At 33.9% G+C, this 19301-nt stretch overlaps 2 protein-coding genes across 2 annotated transcripts in view; one reads left to right on the top strand and one right to left on the bottom strand.

Moving 5' to 3' along the window:
• Positions 1 to 257: 257 nt before the first annotated feature.
• On the top strand, positions 258 to 1470 carry PMCH (pro-melanin concentrating hormone; the record flags this gene model as incomplete). Its single annotated transcript, XM_083860700.1, has 3 exons — positions 258 to 509; positions 1000 to 1201; positions 1421 to 1470. The coding sequence occupies 3 exons, from the start codon at positions 258 to 260 to the stop codon at positions 1468 to 1470; spliced, it is 504 nt and encodes a 167-aa protein (XP_083716826.1).
• A 355-nt stretch (positions 1471 to 1825) lies between these two features.
• The window catches only part of PARPBP (PARP1 binding protein), a gene marked incomplete at its 3' end in the record, with an annotated part of 39129 nt that continues 21653 nt past the window's right edge, over positions 1826 to 19301 (bottom strand). Inside the window, 6 exon segments of the mRNA XM_083860461.1 lie at positions 1826 to 2154; positions 2789 to 2930; positions 11876 to 11957; positions 13190 to 13347; positions 13349 to 13369; positions 17098 to 17281. Of these exon segments, the coding sequence (XP_083716587.1) occupies positions 1826 to 2154; positions 2789 to 2930; positions 11876 to 11957; positions 13190 to 13347; positions 13349 to 13369; positions 17098 to 17281 (916 nt within the window).

Here is a 19301-nt window from a genome sequence, read left to right as displayed (position 1 = left end):
AAGAAACAAATTAGGTATGACAAAGAAATGTGTTAGTTCTAAACAGGTGGGATTAGAAGGATTATAGAAAAGGTTCTCCTTAATATGAGTCATTTTAAAAGAATGAATTCATCAGCCATTAAAGTAGTTTCCATTGAACCTGTAAAATATATAAACTGTGCCATTCCAGAAATGGAGAACAATTAGTTACCACTGGAAAAGCTTTTTTAGAATTTGAGAAGTGCTGAACCTCTATTCAAGTGTTAAATAACTAAAAAATGTGCATCTCATCATATATCCTAATTCTCTCCCTTCTCTCTCTTTTTTCTCAAGGTTTTCTACTTTCAGTTTCAAAATCTCTGCAAGAGGTAGAAGATGAAAATATGTTGCTAGCCACATTAAATCTAGGAAAAACTCTACAAAATGGAGACAAAACTATGAACAGGGGAGCTATACCTTTGCTGAAGCACTACAAGACTGAAGACAGCAGTGTTTTCAATGATAAGAATGCTGGAAACATGAAGTTTTCGGTGAGTTCAATTTTAAATTTTGGCTTAATTGTAAAATTAAAATTCATTTATACTGCTTTAGAACACAAATACAACAATTTAAATCAATAAATATAGTAAATATACAAAAATATCAGTTTAACAAAACAGTCAAGAAAAAAAAAATCAACTCTTTATCTAATGCCAAGATTCTAAATGTGTAACTTGGAGAGTTGAATTAAATCTGATTTTTAGACAGTAGCCAAAACTTGGAGAATGGAGAGGGGTAGAAACCTATATTTATATTTGAGGCATGTCCCTATATGCAGCAACAGGTTCTTGACTTTGCCAAACAAGACTCATTATTTAATTATGACCATTAAACCATTTTGGCCAAAGATGTAATGCAGGTCATTATTTTTAAGATATGATGTTGAAAGATAAAATAACTGTACTGTTGAAGTATAAAGTACAAAATGTGAACACAACTGATTTTAAATAAAGATAAACCTCTTGTCTTCCCTCAAAACAGGACAGAGGTTACAGACATGATTTCTTCAATTATGTTATGCCAATCAATTTTGGTAGAAAGCAACTACTTTATCCTGCACTGAAGGGAGCCATGGCTTTTCCAGCTGACACTGAAATTCAAAATATTGACTCAATACAGGAGAGAGAGACCACAGATGAAGAAAACGCAGCTAAATTCCCTATAGGAAGAAGAGATTTTGACAGTAAATATATTTTATTTTTATACAAAAAATTATTTCATACTGGTAAAGTACACTGCAGTGTCAATACATCAATTTGCTAAAGGTTCATTTAGAGATTCTATGACTGTTATGATTTGGTGCACAGGGGAGGGAGCATTTGTTAAATTAGTATTTCCAGAAGCCATAACAATTCTGGTTGTTTAATTTAAACTTTCAGGCTCTTTCTTTTCCCTCCTGCAGTCCTCAGGTGTATGTTGGGAAGAGTCTATCGACCTTGTTGGCAAGTGTGAAAACTACTCATCTCCACCGCCTTCTTTGAAGATTAAACATTTTATTCTGAACTTAATGTGATTTGAAGTTACTGAGTGTTAGTGGAGCTGTACATACACATCTAAGAATGATTTCCCATTGCATCGTAGAGGAATACATAATTCATTACCAAAAATAACAGTGTAATTATTAAGAATGTATTGTTATTAAAAAATAAAATATTTCAGCATAATCCAGACTTGTAAGCAGTTGTCTAATATAATACACAACCAATTTTCAATTATTTATGTATGAAAGAAATTAACTCATGAATTTCACCTGTTTTCTTGCAAACTTTTACAACTGTCAACATACCATGTATGTGAAAACAAAAACTTAGAGTTGGAAAAAGCGAGTTAGTTTTGCCTGACCAGCAATCAATTTACTTGTGGTTTTGGTCTGTTTTCTTTTTCCACCAATTTTGCTGTCCAATTCCTTCTTAGAGCTGCTTGAAGTCTTAAGTCTTTTAGTATTTTTTTGCAAAGATGGTTCACTTTCCTTGTCACAGATTATTTTGTTGTTATTCAAATCCATCTGTTCATTCTCAAAGTTCTTGTTCCTTGGCTGACAACTCAGCTTTCCCATTTCTGTATAAATTCTAGTCTGGTGAACATTTTCAGAAACAGTGCCAAGCCCTGGTACATCAAGACATGAATTTGTACCTTCTGTCATGCAAAAATATCAAAAACATATGTGAGGAAATAAAAAGTTACCTGGGAAACTACATCCTTTTTCTATAAGGATTGCCATGTTATTTTTTTTTTTAATCAAAAGTAATGTATTATCAATAAAACAGAGCTATGCTGGTCACTGCTATTACATTTGCTATGTGTTCGTAAGTGCATTGCCAATTTAAAATTACATTGCTCAAAAACGTAATAATTAACTTAGGGGAGTAGATTTATAACTTTAAGATATTGAAAGGGAGGGTTAAAGGGCATAGAAATTTTATACACTATATAGTTTGCAGTAAAAAAAAATTCCCCCCTTTTGATGGCAAAAACATAAGTTTCATTTGGCTTACTTTTGTAGAATAAGAACAAATATGTCATACATGCAGCATATATCACTTTTTTTACCTTAAGATAGCATCAGCACATTTTTCAAACACTTATATTTTCAAAGCATTGGCATTACAGTTTTATTGCAAAAAGATTTAACTGACATATAAGACACTGAAAACCATGAGATATTTTTGTTCTTTTTCTTGAAAATATTTATTTTGAGTTCTACTGAAGATAATAGAATTTAAAGTATTACCCATCACATTTATTTATTCAATCCTACCACAGAGCTTACCTGTGAGCTCTCCAGGTTTCAAATGTTGCTTTGGTACAGGATGTTTGTAGGTTGGAATTGCATGGGAATGCTGACCACTGATTTCACTCAAATCATTTTCATATGTCCAGGCAAACTGAAATTTAATTGAAGATTGCTTCATCTGCAAATACCAATCTACAATTAGCTTTAATTATTTACAAAAGTGAAAGACAACACCTGCAAGACTTGTAAAATAATGAGCTTTCCCATTCTTTTCATATAAAATACCAGAAAAATGGATACGCTCACATTAAAAAAGAAAAATAGATATTTATTTACAAAGCATAAGGTCTTTCAAGAATAATCATTTATCATTCTAATAAAAGTACTAAAATAATTCAAAAATCTTTTTTTCAGCTCTTTCAGAAAGGTATACATTAATTTTTTGAGCTTCAAAATAAAGTTTTCTGTCTTTAGTTAGCCCCATCTTCTGATAGACACCACTGTTTTGAATAGATGTGGTACCTACTACAGTCAATTTTCATACTTCTGTGGCTCATCAGCTATACTTATATGTGAAAGGGGAATATCAAGTACTATGTACAGATTTCCCACTTATTCACAAAACAAAGCCATTTTACCAATGAATGCCAATGTCTAACTCCACATTTGACAAAACTTACTCATTTAGTTCAAGTACAGGTAAAATTTCCTCACCTTATTCTTAAGTTACAGCTTTGCATCAGCTGAGAATTTCAGGTCAAGCTTTATATTTTTGGTACAATTGGTCATAAATGCTATTGGTTTTGCAAGACAAATTCTGCCCTCACTCCCATTTCAAAGTGCACTTGATTATACAAATTATATTGAGAGACGTAGCACAGAGCAGGTAACTACAATACATCTGGATTTTTAGCTAATAATTCTATCACAACAGCATGGGCAAATTTAAACCAATTTGAGCTGAACAGATGCTACAGTAAAAACATCAGAGAAAAGAGCAAGTAATAAACACTGTTACAAAATAAATATTACTACATAAATAGATAGCAGGAGTGATTTGTTGAATAAGAGGTTTACAGATACTTTTCTGATTAAAAGGTTGGCATTATGCAAGTCTACTTTTCTTCTTAGCACAAGCAAGATTGAACCTTACAGTTCAGATTTGAGCCTTAGAGATATAAATTTTTTCTAACTCAAATTCTCAGATTTAGACAGAAGGAAAGAATAATGTTCCCAGAAACCGCCTTTCACAGAGGACTGCATGCACAAAATTCAGTCACAACTGATATCACTTTAATCAGATCTTGCTTTCATACATATAGGGTAACAGACTCAAGCCTATCACTGAGATGTAACCTAGATATCTCTTCATGGTACTGCTGTTGGCCAAGTGAATACATTGAGTATTTAGAAAAAAACATTCATTTACAGAAACACAGTTTTTCTTTCTGGTTTAATACACCTAGACGTATACAGGTTTACTTTAATCCTCAGTGTTCCCTTCAAGGGTCAAAAAGACCAAGTTTTCCCTATTGTCTATCACTCCCAAACTGCAATTCATTTGGGCCAGATAACAGACTGGGAAAGAAAAGGAGATTTTACAGGCAAACTAGTAAGCCTGACTCTCAACAACTCAAATCTCTTCCTAGTATTAATCTAATTTGTACTTTAAAATATTTACCACAAAATAAGACTACATACATAGACATTTACAAGGTTTGTTTGCTTCAAGATTATGCCTCAGCTCACTGACTAAGTAGAATTATAGGATATGCTGCATTGGAAGGGACCCAACAAGGACCATCAAGCCCAGCTCCTAGCTCTGCACAGGACACCCCAAGAATCACACCACAGGCCAAAGAGCATTGTTCAAACACTTCTTGAATTTTGTCAGGTTTGATAGTGTGACAGTTGTCCTGGGGAGTCTGTTCCAATGCCCAATCAACATTCAGGTGAACATCGTTTTCCTAATATCCAACCTATCCCACTCAAAATCTTCATGCCATTCCCTTGTGTCCTACTGTTTGGCCACTTGAGAGAAGAGATCGGAGTCTGCACCTCTTCTTCCCCTTGTGAGGAAGCTGTAGACTGCATATGTCATTATACACTTCACAAAATATTTTGAAGGGTAGAGCAGCTGTCTAGTTTAAATTTAATACACATCATATTGTACAAGTACAATATTAAGAAGATAAGGGGCTAGTATTTCCTTTAAGCTTCAGGTTACTGTAATATTAATGGAAAACATTTTCCAGTATTTGATAAGTTTCTGAAAAATTTCATCTTAATCCTTTGCAAATCCCTCAATGCTCAATTATTGTTCAGTAAATGACACACATCAAAAATTATGCAACGATAACTTGAACAGCTTTTTATCACATTCGCATTACAAGAGGCAAATAAGCTACAATTTTGCAAAGTTGATGAATCTATAATAAATATAGCATGAAGAACACAAAATTTGAGCAAGAAAGCCTGATAGTTACCATTCTATAACCAACAATATACGCAGTTATTTTTTATAAACATTATTTCTTTTTACCACTTCCATCTGACACTTCACTAATCCAGTTTGTAGGGATAGAATATGTGGAGTCGAAGGACAGAATTCAGGCTCAAATACTAAAAAACTCACAACAGACCCATTTGTGTTTCAACTTCACTGCAGCTGGATTGCATCACATACCACTCAGGCATTTGCAAACAGCACACAAAGCTCTACCAAATCAGACTCTGGATGCTAGAACTAATCTACAGGGTGTATATATAATGTAAGACAACTTGTTGAAGCAGTTGAACTTTTCAACTAGTCTAGGAATGTATATTCACTAGTACAAAGAATTGTATTACAGTTCCGTACAAAACTGTACTACATTGGATGAAGTAGCAATAAGCAAATTTTAACAGCCTGAAGGGAGCACAAAGGAGCACATGTCTAGTGCTGAATTAGAAAGTAGAGCTTCACTGGAATGTTTTTAAGAAAAAAGATCAACTAAAATTTACTTGAAGCACACAATGAAGCCTGTCAACAGCTTGAAAAAAACTCTCAGAAAGAAAGCCCTTAGAGTTTTTACATTAAATTCCATAAAATTCACTGCTTTAAGAGCAACACACCAATGACCCACAGCTCTGGGAGAGAAAAAATGTTGGGAGATGAGTGCAGCTAACTGAGTAGCTGCACACAAACGGCACACAATGAAGTTAGCCTTACTATTCCTTCTCTTCACAAGCAAGTCAGATGTTGCTCTTATCCCCATACAAAGAAAGGAATTCTGCTGCATTTCAGAAAAAAGAGGTTCACTGTTAGCACTCTTCAGCTGGGAGAAAGCAGGATAGAATTTACAACTGTTTCAGCGCAAGTAGGTCGATTAGAAGTCCTAATAAGCAGATAAAGCAGTACGTTCTCCCACCTTGACATCTGTATCTAGAGAAATGTTTCAGTTATTCAAGATGCCCATATTAAACAATCACTTTTATGTGAAATATTAATGGTGCATGCTCTATTTATTTCTAAAAGTTAGAATATAATCTGTTCCAGATCGCCTTCCAGCATCTGCATACAGACAGTACTGCCAATATTTAGTCACTAAAAATGTTGTGATTTGGTTTTTATACACTGGAATGGCAGAATAGAATTTGAAAACATACATCAGTAACAACAAACACATGTTTCTATTTTCTAGCCAAACAACTAGAGTACTATTTGGAAGAGAAAAGGAGATAAAATTTATTTCTCCATCCTTACCCTTGTCCTTTGAGAAAAAAATAATATTCAAGGTAAGTTGAAAGAGGAAGTTGAAAAAGGGAAAGGAGTACAAAGGGAAGAGTAACAAAACAATAAAATGATTATCTTTGCCAAACCAAGGCATGTTATTTAAAAAATATCCTGGATAGCTCAGATAGTAGCAAGGTTTTATTGAATTGAAACTACCAATTTTATTTTTTTTACCATGATATTGTACCAGCCTTTTGCTCTCCCAAAATAACCTGCTACTGTTTTGAGAACATAAACCTCAAATCACCTTGTTATTGGCTTCCAAACAAAACTCACAGCTATGGATACTAAATAAAATGTATGAGTCTTGTAGAAATAAAAATGGTATTTTATACACAAATGTGGTTTATCAACTGACACCAACTCTTTCCTCAGATTTTGTGCTGAACATATAACCTTTTCATTCCCTTCACTTCTCTCCTCTACTAAACTTTTGGTGTCCTCCATAATTATATTCCACTTCAGAAATAAATATTTCTTGCAACAATAGATGACACTACTACCTGAAGAAGATTTTTTTCTCTGTTACTATGACTTTTGTTCACAACTGACATACAGTGAGCATACGAGAAAATTCTTGATAAGTTCCTGTAGAGAATTTTCCAAGTCACAGTTTATTTGTACTGGAATCACAAATAGGCAGACCAATTCTCTCAAGTAACAGCATTTAGAGAACCAAGCAATGAAAAATAACAGCAGTGCATGAAGCTAGATATTAAGTCATTTTATAGAGACATGAAAAGGTCACATGAGAAAGGTAGACCAGGATTTTTACTTTGTGGAGCTTTTTCCTTGGAAGAATCTCTATATACAGTAGAATTACAATGAATTTCAAGCATGCCAAGTTTTGTTAGAGTTGTTAAGCCACAAATTCTTCTTAAAACTAGAACTGCAGCTATGTTCCCAACTGGAGGGAAATAGTGCCTCATAAAGGAAAGGTTTTCTTAGTGTAACTGGAGACGAAACCACACCAAACTACTGAAAGTCCTTGCAGCTGTTTCAGGGTAAGTCTGCTAACAATGCAGCAGGATTTCTAAAACAATATACCAAAAGGCCAAAACAATCTTAATTTTACAAAAAAAAATCTGTTAAATTTTGATATATTGCATGCTTACAGCCTAATAATTTTGGTTCTTCCCTTCTTAACTCCTAAAGATCTCCGTTTCACTCAATTACATTAGTTCAGGAAAAGTATTACACCTACGCCTTGAAAGTCTCATTAATATTTTGCAGTGCAGAACAAAGATGAAAATCTTACTATGCAACATTTTTTTGTCCTAAGTTGCTCCTCAGCCTAAACAAAGCAGGTTATTGTAACAACCTGTTCATTCCCTTCTCACAGCACCAAACAAGGCTTTAATAACCCATTGAAATCAACAAAATAACTACTCAACAACAGGGTATCTATCATATCTATTCATTTCACATAAATAGAAACACAATGCAAAAAAGAAGACATAAGGCTGGATGAGCCCTTTTCAGATAAAGTAACTCCCTCTTGTCCAATTAAGCTTCTTATGTATTCCTAGAAAGCAGAAAGGAGTGGTAAGGACCGCTGACAAGAGACATAACTCAATGCATATTCCACAGACCTTTCTGAATTAAAGACTCCTTCTACAAAATACCATTCACCAGAAGACACGTCACTTAAACAATAGATTAACTTGAAACTGAATTGTCTCCAAAAAGAAAACCAAGTTTCTTATTCTTACCTACTTCTGCTAGAGGAAATGAAACAATGCAATGCACTTGTTCCCTAGATTTCTTTCTTAACAAGCAATAAGAGCAACAGCTTTGCTTCCAAACAAATGCCAATATAGTTAGATGATCTTTCTGTGTTTCTTCGAGTATTTAATGAGGATTGAAGGACAAAAAATATTTCTTTGTCATTCATTGTTGCCAGGAATTTGTTTTGGCACAATGGAAATATCCACAAGGTTTATTTTATTTCTGAACACCAATTCCAGTTTAGAGCTACCTTTTTATTTTATCGACTGTCCTTATTTTTAGATACTAAAACACGTTCTGATGATGTGCCCTAGGTCTAAATATTATCAATCTGCATTCCTCCACATAATTCCCAAGAAGCTGAGAAATCAGTTCCTCTTAAGGAAAGAGAGGACAACAGGTTTTTATCTCTTTTTAATTTTTTTTTATTTAGGTGGTTTTCTTTTTTCTCTCTAAATTTTCCTAAATTTCGTTGTTTAGATATAGGGATTCAGCATACAACCAAACTTATCACCACTACTGTGCTTTTCTTCCCTTCTCAAATATCATGGAAAAGGTAACTTTTATGGGAAAAGTCCTAATACGACATCCTTAATTTATACTATATACTAACTACCTAACAGCTATCAGAGGCAGCATGGTAAAAAAGCCCTTAAGGCAATCTTTCGGAACTGAAGCTACCATCAAACACAGCAAAAGAAACTTCTCTGAAGGATCACAGATATTGACAAGAAACATATTGCTATTTCCTTATTCAAAACACAAATATCTGATATCTGTTGTGAATTAATTGCTAACATGAGTGCACTATGCGTAACAAAATTTGTAACTGAATTTTACATGGAACCTGTGGGGATTCATGAGAGTAAGAAAAACTTAATTAGCATATCTAGTCTGGTGACTAGGATGCCCTGGAAAGAACAAACAGAACTTTGAGCTCATGAGAAGATGGGATTAGAAATCTGCTCAAGAGAAGAAGATTCAATCAACCCCCTACATGGATATGTTGAAAAATGTATGAGTTGTTTGTATGATCTTTTAACCTAATTATTGTAGTAGAAATTATTAACCTTACTGAAATGGTATATAAGTTCTTGGAAAACCTGAGTAAAATCAGATTCTGATCATGGTCAGTCTCTATACACATTTCATGATGGTTGCATGGAATAATAATGGACACTTGACACTCAGTGTAAGAAGGTGGTAAACATTACTACAGCACTTGAGATCTATAGCCATGGACAAGGAATTCTTTGTGCTATGTGCTGCACATTAAGGACAGAACAAAATTTATTTCTGCCAAGAGACATTACAATCCTAGACAAGAAATATATGGATTCACAGAGAAAGGAACTGAAATAAGTCACTGTAGTGGGCATTTATCTCAACAAAAAAACACTACTAAGATTTAGGGATAAGTTGATTTAAAGGTACTGAAAAAGCTTCAAAAAAAGTATAATGACTTCTGCAGATACCTATAAGAAATCCCTTCCGGCATAAGAAAGAATATAAAAGGGTTCGCCTGAAAATTAACAAATGAACAACAAAGACTGATGTTGCAGGCTGAATATAAGGACAGAAAAAAGCAGAAATCAAATAATCAATGGATTCAGACAGGCTAAAACATGTAGTTTATATGAACCAGAACTTAAAGGAACAGACTGATATACAAAAACAGTAGGATGGCATCTAGCATCTAACCACTTTGATAACAATTTTTTGAACACCAATCTTAGTGAAGGAATGTAGGAGAAAGTCGCAACTATCAAGTCCAAGAAAAACACAAAGCAGGACATCACAAAGTAAAATGAACACCTGATAAATTACACTTGAGTAGACAGAGATAGAGAAAAATATTCCAGAAGTGTCATGTAGTGAAAATATAACATGTACTTCTTCTGTATTATATAAATATACCATGAAAGACAGACCTACCACCCCAAAATCAAGAGCTAGGTATCCACAGGATAGTGTAGAATTAACAGAAGATATCAATTTTGACAAAAGGGACATTTAGGTCACTCCAGATCTGTGAATTGTTGATAGCTGAAGTTCTGTTTGTTGATGTATGCAGTTACAAAGAAGGTATAGAAAGAGAAAATTAGAGAAAGATAGGTACTTAAACATCTTCATAAAAAAAAGAGAAAGAATATGGAGGAGTAGAAACATGCAAAAGAAGCTAGAAATTGTTAGAGAGGTAGAGGAAAAAACAGAAATAAAATGAAAGATTGACATTTTAAGAAAGAAGTAGGATTTTATGTGAGAGGGCAGAAATCAAATATGAATGGCAGAGAACTGAGTCAATTATAAAAGTCAGTTGTTCAGCAACAACCATTTTAGTTGACTCATTTTTGCTTGTTTCTGTCAAAAATGTGTCAAACCAGCAAATGTCTCAAACGTGACAGGTAATTACTTTTAGATAATTTTCGTACTTTGATACTGAACACAACTGTTTGTGCATCCAATTACAAAAAGTTCATTAAGAGAATGATGTATTTCAACATTTTATGGAAACATCATGACACATTTTTGCTATTTGATGAGTAAAGCTGCAATTTAAATTTGTTTACATAAAATAAAGAAGATCCTTTATCAGTTTTTCATAATTTGCCTACGAGTTTTAAACTAAATTTCACCCTAATTAGTGTATGGATCCAAAATGCTTGTCATTGACCCACTCCACAAAAAAGGACTCAGAATGAAGTTGGAGAATATTTTAAATACATGCTGGAAATACTGACCATGCTTTTCATTTTGATACCTTTCTACTTCTTAGACATGCACTATGTGTTCAAGTTTATCTAATGTCCAGTGAAGGTATTTTCCATTGTGCTGTTCTAGAACCAGTTCTGATGGCTTAGAACACCTCTTCCTTACATAACAATTAGATTTGTGTTTTGACATATTGCCAGGACTAAGTCTTTAAAAAATTATGCCACTACTTTTATTTAGCTTTCTGTTGAAATACTGCAGAAGACAAGCTCTGCCTCCATCCATACTCCCAACATTCAAGTTTTCCAATTTTAATGAAAAATACTATATAAAATGCAGTACACTGAAAAAGAGCAATTTTCAGAAATATTGTCCTTTTGAATAGAGCCCCTCACAATACCAACATGCTCTTGTGAAGTTAATTTCATCTACAAAAAGCAAACATTAGCAACTTTATTTTATTGTTCATAAAGCAACATTATAGAAATGTCCTCAGATTGGTACAAGTAAGAAGCATCAAAATAAAAAAAGCAATAAAACGGTCATTATTAAACCTTTTCAATATCTATTTTATCAGAAATAAAATCAGTTTTATCTCTGTTTTCAGATAGCTAGGTTTATTTCTATAGTCTTGAAATACAGATTGTTAAATGAACTGAGAGAGTAATGCAGTACACCTTCACTACAAACTCTTCATTAGGAAGTACTTTTAAGTTTTAAAGGCTCTCTCTTCTAGTGTTTTAGATTTTTCTACTGTCTGCTCTAGTTGGGCCAATTACCGCAAGTTAATCACAATTACAGTTGTGGGATGACAATCTCAAATACCTGACTGAAATGTAACACTGTTACTTTTATTTTATCACTATTATTACAATGCCTCTAGTTGCATAGCAATTCCTACAGAGTACCTTAATTACTTTTTCATCAATCGATTTCAGAATACATTGTCTAAGAGGTTTTGGAGAAGATCCATTGGATTGCGCTGGAGATCTGTATTAAAAAGAGAAGAATTTAGAATATGTAAAAGCAATTCATTAATAAAAATTGTTGCCATATCAAGTTCCTCAGAAACAGAAAGGCAAGTACCTTTACTCTCCAAACTTCATGTTATTTTCTACCTTCCTAAGGAACCACATGTACTGTGACAACTGAAGAGAGCATAAAGAAACCATACCTACAGTTCTAATTTCTGGTACTCATTTTGTATTTTCCAACACTGTAGCTCTGCAGACACAGTATTATTATTATTTGTAATGCTAGTGATCTTCTAAGCCACTGTTCTACTTGCACCCTCCTGAATAGCATCTGGTAGATATTCAGTATAATTTTCCACATATTTGCAGATTTCTCAATGGAAGTATCCATACAAAATGTTTCCACTCACACATCATTATGTAACCAGTTATGTACATCAATGAAAAAAATTGATGCCTATAATGAAAAAAAATAATGATGCATATAAAGGAGATTTATTTGTTCTTGAAATACGAACTAATCTATGCATTTGTAAGTAATTACTTCTGTTTAAGATCATGGCAGATCAATGTGCATATGAGGACAGGTTTTTCAACAAAAATCCATTATTTATTTAGCTCAGTTTATCCAATTTTGTAATAAATAAAATTTCATTTATTTAGCTTGTTCTTTATTTTATTTATTTTTAGCTGTCTGTGGTGCAAAATTTCTTCCAGCCTGGCAATGGTTCTCCTATTTTAATTGCCAAAATACATAGCTTCAAAAGAGCTTCACCATGTTACTGTCTACACTATCGTTCTGGTTCATGCATCCTCTTTGTAATCAACAATGTCAAAATTCTCAGCATCCTGTTTTTTTCAACAGCTGATGACTCCTCAGGAACAGTGACCAAATAAATCATCACTGCTTCTTCAGTGCATGGACAGGTGAGTCTCCTTGTGGGTGCCCACAGAAATGTATTTTTGAGTGTCCTTCATAGAGTTTGTGCAGCCCAGAAATGTGCTATCTCAAAAAATCCATGCTACAAAAGTGTCTTGAAAATACAGAAAATGCAAATGAAGACTTGGAAAACTTTTGAAAACTCAAAACTGTTCTAAAATTGCTTTTCCTTTACACCTAAATTCACAGCAGACTGCACACTGGTTATTTGATGCCATTTGTGTAAATAGTATCAATGCTTTGTTAGACTCTCAGATCCTTTAAAAAAATCCAAAGTAACACAACAAAAGCAACCTCCCAATACTCACCTGAAGAGTGTCAAAACAGAGGTGATGCCACACAAATTTAAGCTTTCATTGTCACACAACAGGTCTGCTTTGTTCTGGGTAGGAGGATTGACAGCTTCTTCATCCAGAAGAACTAGCAAGACCTTTACAGTATCTCTGCCACAATATGCAGTGCCATTGGTTTATGGAATGCAATTTTGGCTGAGAGTAAATAGAAAAGGAACATAAAACAGCAAAGTTCAACAAGCCAGACCAACAGCTCGCCTCCAAAATGAATCCACATCAGCACAAGGTGTGAGATCCCCCCTCCTTCCCTTTTGCAGTAAGCATTTATGAGGAATTTCTCCACTGGAAAGTTTAATGGAGTTCAGATCACTGACAGCTACATGTGTATACTGATGAGAAAGTCACACAGAAAAATATATAAATCTATGTTGAAACTGTGCAGAAAAATGAACATTCTATTTTCTGGTAAAGTTCAACCACTCTGACTAACAATCTGCTAAAGCAGTTAAAAGTGAGATTTCCATCAAGATTTGACAACAGAGGTACTTGGCACAATATCCTGTTGTTTAGGTGAATTCCTCACAATCTTCCACAAGAATAAAGAATTCCTTAAAAAAACCAAAACAATGCGTATCTGGAAGTGCTCAATGCAACAGTCAGAGTACAGAATGAGAAGTCTACAGCCACTGTGGGACTTAAATTGAAAGGTACCAGGACTTCCACAGAGAAATTTAGGATTTAATACACAGTGGTAGTTTTTTAAAAAGTATAGCATCTCTCATTTACTAATACACAGAAACACTGAATACTCTGACTTTATTCTGAAGGGCAAGACAAGCAATTTATCTAATTAGTTAACTGCTTTTAAACACAGTGTTGGAGAGATAAAATTCTATTTTTCTCTCTATTTGATTACATCAATTAGTATATGTAGCTTTCAAGAAACCATAGCAACACATGTCAGTCAGTCACTATAAGTTATAATCAATAGCTAGAAATAGCAATTACAGAAATAGTTGTTACTTAGCTTTACAGAATTGGCCTATTTCAGTGCCATTTAATTTCCTCAAATTTTATTCTGAACCTCTTCAGTCATTATATCACCATAACACAGATTTTCATTAAATGTCATGTGTGTTATTGTGAATTTGTCTTAATGCAAAGAGTACAAATTTGGCATCATCTTGACTGATGATACACAAAGAGAAAAAAATCTTTAGAAATAACTTCCAGAAATGTCAAGTACTACAACACCAGACAACCTGTGTACTAGCCATGAACAAAAGCCCAAGGCAAAATAAGAATTCTACGTAAGACAACAAAAAGATCTCAGTTTTAAAAAAATCTTGTTTATAAATAAGCTTAATGATGAATCAAATTATTTTTTAAAATAAAATAGTTGCCTACTTTTTCAAGGGTAGTGACCATTAGCTACTCCAGACTATCCTGGTTAGTTCCATCCAGAAACACCAGCCAGACTCCATTTACAGTAGTAATTTTCTTAGGAAGAAATAAATCATAATTCCTATTAGTCACTCGTGCAGGCTTCAACACCAACTAGTGCTTCCTGCTGCGTAAAGTAATAACTTTTCCTGGACCTCTAGATTCTTATAAACCAGGTATTTGCAGGAAAACTGAGCAATAACGGAAGAAACCTGCCACTGCAGGAGAAAAGCAAATATTTTTCTAATGAAGCTATGCTTTTCAGGTATATTTTATGAGGAAGCAGCTCTACCAGGAGGTAGTGGAGGTATAATTTTCACCTCTATACCTAAGATAATATTTTAAATTTGCATTTTAAAAAAATCATTCAATGTCTTGCATAGAAAAGAAACCTTAACATCCTATCACACCAGACCTTAATCTGAATATAGACTTTTTTCTGAAGAGTTATAACATCAGGAGGTTTCCTTATTAAGTAAAATCAAAACATAACCCCCAAGCTCTATGTAAGAATCAAAACAAAGCATTAATGCTGTCCTGAGATCTTAACAGAACAATACAGATGTTCTAATTTCTAACAGAGCTTGAATTAATTTGGAAAACTTACTCGTCTTTTTCAATCTTGCCTTCTTTTTCCATTATAAAAGGCAACCTATCCCTCCATATGTTTAGTAAAACACTTCTCCACACCAAGTTCCACTAAAATACGCCATTAGATATCACTATCTTAATATTTGTCTAAGCTCCCTATTCCACTCAGCTCTCTGAATCATATGCTTAAGGATAATTGTTAAAATAGACATTCATCATAATCTTCACTGACTTCACTTACATCAGCAAAAAGAATTCCCCACACCAAAATAACAAGCACAACACTGACAAAGGCAAACAATTTACACATTCTATCCCTCACCCCTCCACAATTACAAAAAAAAAAAAACATTTCCCCACACTTAGTCTGTTCTTTACCAATGTTCAGTCCACATCTTGCCCATTATGTCTCTCAACCACTGTCCTTATCTCTAAAGCCTCAGGCCCCACAAAGGACTGTGCTGGCTGACCCTGGTTAGCTGCCAGGTACTTGCCAAGCTGCTCCATCTTTCCTCCTCCTAAACAGAACAGGAAGTGAAAAAATCTTGAAAAAGCTCATGGGAGTAAGATGAAGACAGGTTGGTCACTTACAAATCATACACTATAGATTTGACTATGAAATTATTGACATGTATTGACATTTAATCATAATGGGACCCCTTCCTTCTTCCCAGACTCAACGTCACTCTTAACTTTTCTACCTCCTTCTGTCAAATGGCACAGGAGGATGAGGAATGAGAATTGCAGCCAGTTCCTAACACTTTGTCCCTTCTGCTTCTTCTTCATTACACTCCTCTAAGTGGAATATTACCCTTCATGAAATCTCCATTGCAGGTCCTCCCCACATCATCAGGATACAACCATCTTTGCTATCTTCTGCCACAAGAAGGATACTGATAAATGTTTCTACAGACTCAAACTACAAACTTCTGGCCCCAGTAGGGTCTGGCTGGTTTTAGCTGTCTTAAACAAAAAGGTTCTGGAAGGTTTGATTAAAGTTTGTTAATAATCTTTTGCTACCATGGCATAAATCCAATGATTTCACAAAACAAGAATCCTAACAATTCTTAACACATTTAAGGTGTCTAATTTTTTTTTTAAATTTGCTAGAAAAGCAAATGACACTAGATATCTTATACATCTACCATGTAAAATAAAGTAATTGAAATTGGTTGATTTTTTCATCACAAAAAGATTATAATTTAAACCTGAGTAGATTCATAGTACATGAATCACAAATAGAAATCTGCTATTATGCCCTCAGCACCTGACTTACAGAATTTTAAATATCCTTATTCCTTCCATGAAAACAGTCATTATTAGTTTCATTAGTGTCTTGAAACACTGAAAGAGAAATTCTTTCACGTGAATGTTTGGGGCTTTAATTCTCTTTCTACTTCACATTTTACCATGTTTTAGATTTCTTACACATTTAACCTTACTTTGAATGCCTTACTCTTTGAAATAGTTGATGCTGTACTAATTAAAACCTGTGTATTTGAATAAAATATTAAAAATACACGTTCTCAAATCTTAATTCTACTCTCATGAGGATCTTTTGTTTGGAAATTTGTTATAGATTTACTACATTGAAATTAATGGCAAATCTGACACTTCAAGTATCTACATTTATAATAACTACACAACCAAATTAAGCTTTGAAGAGTATTTCATTTGCAATTTTAAGGTAAGAAATTTAGTTTATGTAAATCAGCTGTTCAATATCCACAGTGTAATCCTCAAGTCTTTCAACATGTTTAAAATCACAGTGTAGAGGAAATGACTACTTTTATATAGTTAGGAAGAAGATTATAGTCTTACACAAAGCAGGCAAAAGATATTTGCTTTCTTATACAGCTAAAGAGTAAAAAGAACAAAAGTCCCATCACCCATGCTGGACTGACTCCAGTAGTGCTAGCAGTCAAGGTTTCCTGTTGTGAATCGATAATATTTTTAATCTTCAAATCCGAATCTTCTACAACTTCCCCTACTGCCTGACAGAAAGGATCCCCATTGCTTCGGCCTTTTATCAAATGCATCTTCACTGTTGACAGAATTCGCCCCCCTGCAATTCTGAAAATAGGCACAGGGTCATCTCCACATTAATCTTGGCCACATTTTAGTATACCTATTAATGCTGAACATAGTCAGCCTTCACTGTTCATCAGAAAGAACAGCTTTAATCTTTTAAATCAAACAGCAGCGTACATGTATTGTCCAACACAATAGTTTGCTAAAAAAAAAAAAAAGATAAGGAAAGGTAATGAATTTAGCACTTAGTAATACTCTAAGCTGCAATATAAAACTAACTTCTCCTTAGTACTTTTCTTTGAACTTTTCTTTAAATCTACATTTATGGTTTTGCTCATAAACTGTTAAGTGTGCACAAAATTTTTCACTCAAACATATATTCCTACTTAATACCTTTTTAGATTTGAGTCTTTTGTGGTTTGTGAAGGTGCTTCAAAATCCCAGTCTTCTTTCAATTTTATTTAAATAGATAGTAATTAGACCACACAAACATCACTATTAGCTATAAAGGCACGCTCCATTAATCTCCTTCAGCAAATATGTCTGACTATTTTAATTAAGATTTTTTGAAAGAGAGAATAAGTTCCTTGAGTTAAAAGTTTAACTCTTCCCAGTACCTAAATAAAACAGTAAATGGTTTTACCTTCGCTTGAGCTTGGACAAAGGAAATAAAGCATCACAAGAGCCACTCAGCCCTCCTATAAAATAATAATGCTCCTCTTACCAAAAACTTTTCCTAAATTAGGTTTACAGTCCACATCAAAGAAGACATGCAACATCCTGAGCTGCTATTGGCACCTACAATAGAATTTTTAGATACATTCATGATGCTGCAAATGACATAGCAAAGTTCTGTCAAAACCCCAAAGCAATGGCTTCATTACTCTTGGTCACATGGCCAAGAGTGACATAATGACTCAGTTTTCAACTTCCTGCTTTACTGCTTTCCTTCATGTTCCTGCACGCTTGCCCTAAATGGATATCTCACAAATACAAATAAAGATGTAATTTGTACACAGTAAATTCTGAATACAAATTTTAGAATTCCAGCTGGGAGAACCTTCACCAAATGAAACTCTGTATATCGACACTCAAAAAAAATATAAAATAGTTGGGCAGAACTAGGTAAGAATAGGAATGAGTCAGAGGAAAAACAGTTTGTTTATATTGTTTCCACTTAAAATATACAGAGGGAACTGGGCCAGAGACGTTCCTGTTTTGGCTTATTCTGGCTATAAAACACTTGAAAAACCTGACATTAACATGAAACTTTGAGAGGGGGTTGTTGTTTTGGTTTTTAGCAAGAAAAACGCAAATATTTCCACACAATTCTCAACTTCAACTTCTACAGACTAAAGATTATACAATTCCCATTAGATTTTCAGGGCTCGTTAAACAGAAAAACTTTTGCTTTGAAGAAATTTAAGCACAGCATATGCATTTGGCCAAAAGAAAAATTACCATGTCAAGTCCTTCTTTAGACAGGTCAAGACCCATCCAGATCTTGGAAAAGACAGTTTAAAAAAATTTTAAAACTATTGTACCACTTCTCCAAATCCCACAATTCAATCTAACCACAAAAGAATGAAAAGATCAAAGGGAGGAAAAAAAAAATCCACTCCAAGTTGTCAAGAGGTAAGGGGAGAGCACTGTTGAAGAAGAGTTCTGTTTCAGAGATGCATATAGAAATTGTAGCCAAGTCTCCTGATTATTCTTGCCAGACTGATCTGTTCTCCTCAACTCCAAATTTTCATTTTCCAAAATCATATCCTCAAAGGAGAAAAGTATTGTACTAAATGAGAACTGAACCTACAACTTCAAGATAAATAAGCAGGTGAAGGGATTGACTGAAATTCCCTGTGAAAACCAGGTTCAGTTATTCCTGCCTAAAGACACGTTGAACTTATTTATAAATAAGTAATAAAAGTATCATTTCTGCACATTTAACATATATACCCATATATATGCTGGAAGAAAAAAATATTATACAACTAGTACTGGGCACTAGCACAGTTAATTAACATGAGCATGCCCTTAATTTAAATGCATTGCTCTGCATGTA

This window comes from Zosterops lateralis (genome assembly GCF_965231275.1).
Source record: "Zosterops lateralis genome assembly, chromosome: 4".
In the NCBI taxonomy this organism is placed as follows: Eukaryota; Metazoa; Chordata; class Aves; order Passeriformes; family Zosteropidae; genus Zosterops; species Zosterops lateralis.
This window is presented reverse-complemented; position numbering and strand designations above follow the sequence as displayed.